The following is a 9,058-nucleotide window of genomic DNA, read 5'->3' on the forward strand; positions in this document are numbered from 1 at the left end:
AGGTGTATCTTTTGGCTCAAAACCACCAAGAGGTAAACGCGGTTTTTGGGTTAACAATTCTTTTCTTATCCATTCAGTGATCCTTACTGAGTACTCAGAATTAGTCAGTGAGACAATGGAGATAAATGTGACCCATCAATAGTCCAACAAAAGTAAAGAGTCATAGTTTAAAAGAAAAGTCCAGATACAAGGGCAAAAGTGATATGTGGCTGGGATTTATTTCCAACTGCGAGTGACCTTAAAAGGACTCCAAATGGTTGATTTGTGCCTTGGAGGATGACCATAATTTTTTTTTCCTCTTTTTTGGCCACCCCGAGGCATATGGAGTTCCTGGGCCAGGGATCAGATCCAAGCCACAGTTGCGACCCACGCCGCAGCTGCGTTTCCTTTAACCCACTGTGCTGGGCTGGGGATCGAACCCGCGATGCTGCCAATGCCATTGCACCACAGCAGGAACTCCCCCGATTTTGACATGTAGAGATTGAAGGGATTTGTTGCAGGAAGAGGAAGCAGCAGAAGTCAGGAGATGTAAGGAAAGGAAAGCCCCTTTGCGCGGGCCTGGTTCATCTCCGGCTCGTCAGACTCAGCTTTCCCAGACTATTCCTGTTCGTGCTGCCCTGTCACCAGGCATCAAGCCGGTTGGAAGTTTTTACACCCTCACATTCCCCTGCGTTCCATACTCACCACATGGAACCATATGCTGCGCTTACTCTTGCCATTTATCATCAGCATAAGAGACAAAAATTCTAGCTTTTCAAAGGCTAAATAAATTTTCCCTTCTGCTTAGCTTTGGTGGTTTCTGGTTTTTAGTTCTGCTGGGATTTATGTCAAAATAGTTCTTCTCTCCTCTCTGCTCTAAACCATTTGCTTGTGCTTCCACTATGGGCAGGGTCTTCAGGCAGGATGAGGAAGTGAAAGGCAGCCTTTCCCACAGTGAAGTGTTTAATTATAAGAGCTCTTTCCCGACCCCTGACCATGCATTATGACCGCAGTCCCAGACGTTGCTCTAAGTAATCAGGTATAACCTCATTTTCCCTCACACAAAACTCCATAAGCTATTTATTCAGTCATTCAGCAAATCTTTACTGAGCGCCTCCTCTATGCCAAGCACTGTGCTAGATTCTGGGAATAAAGCAGTGGAAAAAAGCCCATAGCTTATATTCTAGTGAAGCTAATAGGCAATAAAAATCAACCAATAGGAGTTCCTGTTGTGGGGTAATGAACACAACTAGGATTCATGAGGACGCGGGTCCAATCCTTGGCCTTGCTCAGTGGGTTAAGGATCCGGGGTTCCCGTGAGCTGTGGTGTAGGTCACAGACACAGCTCAGATCCCGTGTTGCTGTGACTGTGGTGTAGACCAGTGGCTACAGCTCTGATTATATCCCTAGCCTGGGAACCTCCTTATGCCATGGGAGTGGCCCTAGAAAAGGCAAAAAGACAAAAAGAAAAAAAAAGAAAAAAGGAGCTGGTGTAGGTTGAAATTGTGGCTCAGATATCATCCAAGATAGGAGTTCCTGTCGTGGCACAGCGGAAATGAATCCAACTAGTATCCATGAGAATTCATGTTCAATCCCTGGCCTCGCTCAGTGGGTTGGGGATCCGGCCTTGCCATGAGCTGTGGTATAGGTCTCAGACAAGGCTCAGATCCTGCGTTGCTGTGGCTGTGGTGTAGGCTGGCAACTCTAGCTTCTATTTGATCCCTAGCCTGGGGACATCCATATGCCACAGGTGCAGCCCTAAAAAGCAAACAAAACAAAACAAAACAAAACAAAACAAAAAAACAAACAGCAACAAAAAGAGTTGCTCTGGTTAAAGCCTCACCACATACTTTTGGCCTCTCCTTTTCATGGTGGTCCCTAAAGTGCTTCTAAGCCTTTAGCTTAGAAGTGATTCCTAACCTTAGCTGCCTTTTGGAATCACCTGGGAATGTCTTAAAAAATATTGATGCCTGAGTCCCAAGAGGTTGTGATTTAATTGGTCTAGGATGCAACCTGGGCTTTGGGATTTTTAAATGCTCCCCAGGTGACTATAACATATAGCCAGGGGTGAGAATCATTGCTCCAAGGAATGTCTGGAGCTATGTTTAGAAAACCACTGCTTTAGGCTTTAGTCCAACCCAATCTCTTAGTAAAAAGATATTCCTCCTCCTCCTCCTCCCCCTTCTTCCTCTTTTTTTTTTTTTTTCTGCCTTTTAGGGCTGTACCTACAGCATGTGGAAGTTCCCAGGCTAGGGGTCGAACTGGAGCTGCAGCTGCCAGCTTACACCACAGCCAGAGCAATGCAGGATCCCTGACCCATAGATCGAGGCCAGGGATCAAATCCGAATCCTTATGGATGCTAGGCAGGTTCATTTCTGCTGTGCCACAATGGGAACTCCCAGAAATTCCTTCTTGCTTGAGTGGAGGGACGAATTGATCTGGGCCTTGAAGGAGAGGATATTTTGGCCAAGTGGAGAAGCAGATATGAAGGGAGGGAGAGCATCATGAGAAAAAGCTTAAATGTGGTCTGAAACACATGACAAGCAGCAAACCATTTGGTTTGTAACAGGCAGAGACTGGCAAAAGACGTCCAAGATTTGAGAACAGCTGGGTAAGGACCTGGGGAGGGGGAATGATGAATAACATAGTTCGGTTCCAAAGAAAGCTGGATGATTTTAAATTAATGAAGGAGTGGAAGGCCAGATTAAAATTTTGTAAATAGTTGAGTGAGCAATGGATATCTTCTGTTTGCCATGTTTAAAGGTTTTATTGAAGTAGAGTTGATTTACAAGTTGTGATCATTTCTGCTGTACAACAAAGTGATTCAGTTACACCAATACACACATCCATTCTTTTTCAAATTCTTTTTCCATATGGATTATCACAGAACACTGGGTAGAGTTCCCTGTGCTATACAGCAGGTCCATCAGTGGGGGAAATCTTGAAGGGCTTTGGAGCACTGAAGTTTTATGAGAAGTGTGTTTAAGGAGGATAACCTCACAGCAGTGTCAAGGGAGACTTGGGAGAGGGGAGAGTTAGGAAAGAGGGAGACCTGTTAGGGGAGCTGTGGCAATAATCCTAGATGAGGTCATTTTTCCAGCAAGAGTTGGGGAAAAGTTGCAGATTCAGAAGATGTTGTCATGGTAGCATTTTTTTTTTCTTTTTCTTTTTTAGGGTCACACTCTTGGCATATGGAGGTTCCCAGGCTAGGGGTCAAATTGGAGCTACAGCTGCTGGCCTACACCACAGCCAAAGCAACGCCAGATTCCAGCCACGTCTTCAACCTACACCACAACTCACGGCAATGCCGGATCTTTAACCCACTGAACAAGGCCAGGGATCGAACCTGCAACCTCATGGTTCCTGGTCGGATTCATTTCAGTTGTGCCACCATGGGTACTCCGCGATGGTAGTATTGACTGGGCTTGATAGCTTACCAAAAATAAAGGTGGGGAGGAAATGGAGGAGGCATCAAGTTTTTGGATAAGGGCATTGGGGAAATGGCGCCACCCACAGAGGTAGGGAAGCATGTTTTCAGTGTCATTTCATCAGTCTGCTTTGGAACATGCTACGTTTAGAGGACCAGCAGTATTGCCCCATGTGGCCATTTTCCACAGGAACCAGAAAAATGTCTCCCTGTAAATACATAGGTTGAAGAATGTCTTAGTCAATTCAGTCTTCTGTAACAGAATACGATAAACTGGCTGTCTTATAAACAACACACATTGATTTCTCACAGTCCTGGAGGCCAAGTCCAAGACCAAGGTGCTGGCAGATTCAGTGTCTGCGGAGAGTTCCTTCTGGTCCAAAGCCAGCCTTCTTCTAGCTATGTCCTCACATGGTGGAAGGGGTAAGGGAGCATCTCTGGGGATGGTGCTGATCCCATTCACGGGGAACTACCCTCAAGACCTAGTCACCTCCCAAAGGCCCCACCATCACATTGGGGATTAGGCTTCAACGTATAAATTTTAGGGGAACACAAACATTCGATCTATAGCAGAGAAGCATTTGGTTACAAATAATGTCTGGATTTGGAGTGGATGAGGTTTTCAAGGATAATTCTCAGAGAAGGAAACAAAACTCAGATATAGACACTTAAGGCAAGGGAGAGAAAAAAAACAAGACACTTAAGGTAGGGAGAAAAAAAACAAGGGAGGAGAAAAAAACAAGAGAGGAGAACGGATGACTTGAGGTGCATGTGTGGCAGAGGGGGAGGAGAGAGTAAGTGCCTCACCCTGGAATCCAGGACCAAGGACAAACATGGAAAGTTTCAAAGAGGCAGAGTACTGTGAAACGCCATTGATTTTATTCCTGGTAACTTTTGGTCATTGTGTACTTATTGAAAGAATCGTTTCAGTAGAGTAGGGAAAGGGAGCATTTCCAAAGGTGAAGAAGCACTGGGTATGGAAGAAAGACATTTCTGACAACAATAGACCCTATTTAAAAGGGGGAAAGTGAGTAGGGGGTGAGGAAGCGCAAGCTGCAAATGTAAGTTCTTTTTTTTCGAGAAGTTTGGTAAGGAAGGTACATTCAACCCGAAACGTCCAAAGGAGAACCCAGGACTTCCATACTCCAACCCATCCTCATCCCACGTCTCCTTCCGATCTCAGTGCATGGTTTTCTTTCTAGGTTATAAACTTCATGATTTCACTGTTCACACCTGCCATTGGGAAGATGTCTCACCAGCATCCTGCTTGGAATTCAGGATAGGACTCTATCCTGCAGGTGTACAACTGAAGATACCAAGTCCTCTGCTTGTGCCACCTCCCTCTCCCCAAGAGGTCTCCCGGTTGACCTCAGGTTAGGAGAGGGCCACTAGCCCCAGATAGATTTATTGACCTCCTTCCTGGTGCTCTGCTGTGGTCAGACCATTTTTGTTTCCCTCCCATCCCAATTCATATGTTGAAATCCTGATGTGCGACACAATGGTATTAGGAGACTGGGCCTTTGGGAGGTACTTCTGTCTTGAGAGTAGAGCCCTCTTGAAGGGGATTAGTACTCTTATGAGAGAGACCCCACAGAGCTCCCTAGCCCCTTCTGCCAAATGAGGAAATCTAGAATCCAGAAGAGGGTTCACACTTGACAGAATGGGCACCCGGATCTCAGACTTTGAGTCAATTTCTGTTCTTTCTAAGCCACTCAGTGGTGGTATTTTTGTTAGAGCAGCCTGAATGGACTGAAACAGACTCCCAGTGGCTCTTTGTCCCCTTTGCCTGCCTGGTACAACACACCAAGCAGGGCTCTAATCCAAGCTGTCTGTCACCCTCCAGCCTGTAAGCAGGAACAGCTGTGGCCAGTTGGCATCTTCTGCCTGGCCCTGCCACCCTATTCCTGCCAACTTTTTCAATATAGTCTACCTTCTTCTTCCCGACTTCCTGGAGTTTGGGGGTTAAAGCCCCAGGTCTGTTTGTAAATGCTTCCTCTGCAAAGCCCTAAGCCCAGTCTGGTAGGGAGTGGAAAAGGCGTGCTCGGTTAGATGGATGGATCCCCAGTAGGATCCCCAGAGAGCCCCCCTCCCATATTTGTGCGGGTCTCTCTGGTATCCTGGGAATCTCTCTCTTCTCACTTTTGTTTCTGTCAGTTTTCTTTGCCTCCCTGCCCCCGGACGAGTAAATGAGGGGAGGTGAAAAGGGAAACCAAAAGAGCAGGGCCTTTGTAAGGCTGCAGTCTCTGGAATTGCGGATGACAAATCCACGTAGTCTATTTAATATTGTCTTTCAGAAATTCACACACACACACTCACACACAGATCAGAACAAGGAGGGAACTACCGAGGGGAGTTGGGAGCGGCCGGCTTCCTCCCGACCTTGGGAGGTTTGTACCCTGGGTTCCCTCCTGCCCAGCTGCCCAGGAGTTGGGATCGGAGAAAGGGAGTATTTACAGAGAAGGGGATGTCCTCTTCATCTCAGGGTGAAGGTTCCTAAACTGCGAACCTCCCAAATCTCATTCCCCAAAAAATCAAATGTAGGTAGAAGCTCTGAGATTAGCAAGAAAATAGGCAGGGATGGGGTGGAAGAGAGACGGAACTGTACTCAAAAAACCGGAGTGAGCGTGGGGGCGTGACTACGCTGAGGCTCGGCTCTTGAGCCAGAAGAAGGGGAGGAGTCTATCGGTATGGAGGCAAGACCTGGCGCCACAAACCCAATCACCGGACTGAATCACCCCGCAGGGAAGAAAAGAAGGCGGAGCCTGCCGACCTGGAGGCGGGGTTTTGTCAGAGCCGGGGCGGAGACTATAGAGGAGACAGGGCTTTAGGGACCCATCTCCAGGCTGGGGGAGCAGTGGCCGAGGGAGCTCGGGTGGGGGCGCTGCATTTAGAGGGGGTGTGGGCCTGGAGCGACTGAGGGCCCGGCTTTTGGCGGGGATTCCCGGGAAGTGGAGGCCCTATTAGTGTGGGTTTTGGCAGGGTTCCTGAGGAACTGGATTCGGAGCGTGCTCGCAAGGCGAGAGTTTCCGTGGAGGCCTAGTTTAGGATGTAACGAAGTCCGGTGGTCCCAGAAGCGGATGTGTCGGGCGCCCCATTGGATCCCCGGCTTGACAGCAAAACGCGCTTGGGCGGTCGAGGGGCGCAGGGTGGGGCTGGGCCAGGGGTGTCCTTACGGATCCCAGTAGTTCTCGTGGTGCTGCGCAGCAATGATGATGACTACCGTGAGGATGGTACAGAGCACCATGGCTGCTATGCCCACCGCCAGGGAGATGAAGGAGAAGTTCCGGGCCTCTCGGGAAGCGATCTCGGCTGACACCATGTCTCCGCGGGCCAAGGCCGTGCGCACCTGCAGGGGAGGGTAGGGGAGAGCGAATCAGAGAGCTGCTACCTTGGCTGCAAGCCCTACCCTCCCTCTAAGATGCTTCCCATAACGTCCAGCACTCTCTGGGAATAAGAAATATCTAGTGAACCCCCCTCTGCATACTCTCCCTCCCCCCACACACACCTGCACTGCCTTGAAGATGGCAATGATGCCCGTGGGCCAGAAGCAGCAGATGGTGGTCAGCACTGCGATGGGCATGTAGTCGTGAGGCGGGCGCCTGGGCTCCAGCAGGGCCAGCCCTGGGCCCTGGGGCGGCGGGGGGAGCGTGGAGGTTACTCCCGTTCCCCCCGGGGTCCCGCCTGCATAGGGCTGTGGAAAGAAGGTTGTAGGAAGAGGAGTTCACTCATAACCCTCTCCGAGCCCACCAACTTTTCACATCTGGCAGAGAAAGAAGGTTGTTTCCTCCTTTCAAATCTCCTCTGCACTTTGAGCCTATTTCCCCTCCCAGACCCTGGTCTTTGACGCCAACCGACCACCAGTCACTCCCAGGCCTTTCCCTAGTCCCACCTCTCCCTTGGTCCCAGAATACCGTCTGGTCCCCAGCCCCTAGTGTGTCCCCAATTCCAGGTCCTTGTTCCATCGTTTCCCCACCCCCCCACCCTCCCCCCGGCCCTGTCTGCCCCATACTCACCGTGCCCACCGGGTAGACTGGCACGTAGGCAGTGCAAGGCTGCAGCTGCAAGGGGTAGCCGGGGGCTACGTAGCCCCCCAGCGGCAGCGTGCCCACCGCTCCCGTGTGCGTGGGCACCACGAAGCCCGGGGCCTGGGCAGTATGAGAGGGCGCCGGCGGGGGCGGGGCGGCGGCGGCGGGCGGCGGCGGGGGCAGTGGGCCCTCAAAGCGAGTCTCCTGCAGGTAAGGGTCGGGTGGCATGCGGGGCAAGGTGGCGCAGCCGGGTGGGGGCGCCCCGGCGGCGGGGCCGGGCGGAGCATGGTGTGGGGGCCTCGGCAATGTGGCAGAGGACGAGGGACCACGCTGAGCGGTGGCCCCGGAAGCCAGGCCCCCTGCCCCTAAGCGCGGGAGCGTGGCGGTGCCGGACTGGTGGTAGTGGTGATGATGGTGATGGTGCGAGGAAGGGGCTGCCTGTGGGGGCGGGGCGGGAGGTTCAGCCGGAGGCTGGGGGGCATTGTAGGGTGGTGGGGAGGTGTGAGGGACTGAGTCGGGGAGGCCTGGGGGCAGTGAGCAGAGGCGAGGGGAAAGGGTCAGTTAAGACAGACAGATGAAATAGGAGGGGTAGGGGGAGACACAGAGGGTCAGAGATGGAGAAAGATAATGGGAGAGACAGAGAGGAGATGAGTGAGAAGCCGTCTCTCATTCTTGGGGCAGGAAAAGGGTTGTATCTAGGCCATCACCCCCCACCCCCCCTCTTCTTTTCAATCTAGTTTTGAGGTCATAACTCTCCTGCTTCTCTCCCTTCTTCAGCTTTAACCTGCAGACCCAATCTCCTAGCCTCCTTGGCTTATGACTGCCTTTGGGCTTGCCTATCTGAGCTGGTCCTGTGCGTGCACATGTGTAGACATGCAACACTGTGTTAACATGGGCTCAGTTCAACAGTTGTATAAACACATGTAGGGTAACATGTTCCACTCTACCATTCCTTCAGTGGGGAGGGGTGCCCTAGTCTCTGGGAATCTCAGTACCTCTTTTAGGGCAGATTAAAGAAGGGTCCTCTGGATTTAATTCCCCTGACAACCCCCATCTGATCATCTCTCCTTATTTCTCTTCTGGATGTCTCCATGTGAGCCAGTGTCATCTGTCCATCTGTCACTTGCAATGATGCTATCCATGCAGTATCTGGCTGATGCCAAGCCACTCTTATACTTCCTTCACCCTCTCAACCTACCTCCCTACCCATGTTGTTGGCAAGGGACAGAGGCTGAGACTAGCAGGAGGAAGGGAAGAGGATGGAGGGTTAGAGAAAGAAGAGGGGGGTTGGGAGTGAGTGGAGAGCTGGATAGAAGGGGAATGAAACAGAACCACCCGCTAGGGAGGGTTAAGGGGGGGGGGGAGTCAGGAGACACTGGAGAGGGCAGGAGGGTTTGTTGTTGTTTTCTACCTGACTTTTCAGATGACATGCCTGCGATCTCGCTGGGACAGGATCCGTGCAGCTGGAGTCTGGAGTCGGGGTCCCTGGCTAGCACCGGAGCTGGGTGCGCAGATTGCGCAGCCGGCAGCAGCGCAGAGATGGAGAGATGGAGACAGTGGCGGCGGGGGGCGGAGGAAAAGCAGGGAGGGGGGGGAGCTTAAAGGGACCGAGGCGGGAGGGGGAGCC

At 51.3% G+C, this 9,058-nt stretch overlaps 1 protein-coding gene across 1 annotated transcript; it reads right to left on the bottom strand.

Annotated features, from left to right (window-relative positions):
• Positions 1 to 4,263: 4,263 nt before the first annotated feature.
• Positions 4,264 to 9,011, bottom strand: PRRT1 (proline rich transmembrane protein 1). Its single transcript, XM_047796384.1, has 4 exons — positions 8,843 to 9,011; positions 7,420 to 7,955; positions 6,912 to 7,097; positions 4,264 to 6,752 (listed from the first exon to the last, which is right to left on the bottom strand). The coding sequence occupies exons 1-4, from the start codon at positions 8,859 to 8,861 to the stop codon at positions 6,576 to 6,578; spliced, it is 918 nt and encodes a 305-aa protein (XP_047652340.1). The 5' UTR covers positions 8,862 to 9,011; the 3' UTR covers positions 4,264 to 6,575.
• Positions 9,012 to 9,058: the final 47 nt, after the last annotated feature.

Source organism: Phacochoerus africanus, chromosome 9 (genome assembly GCF_016906955.1).
Source record: "Phacochoerus africanus isolate WHEZ1 chromosome 9, ROS_Pafr_v1, whole genome shotgun sequence".
NCBI lineage: Eukaryota > Metazoa > Chordata > Mammalia > Artiodactyla > Suidae > Phacochoerus > Phacochoerus africanus.

Coding starts and splice junctions, on each gene's coding strand:
- PRRT1 (XM_047796384.1), bottom strand. Junction 7,098..7,419: donor CAGTCTACCCGGTGGGCACG/GTGAGTATGGGG, acceptor TTCTTTCCACAG/CCCTATGCAGGCGGGACCCC. Junction 6,753..6,911: donor CCATCTTCAAGGCAGTGCAG/GTGTGTGTGGGG, acceptor CCTCCCCTGCAG/GTGCGCACGGCCTTGGCCCG.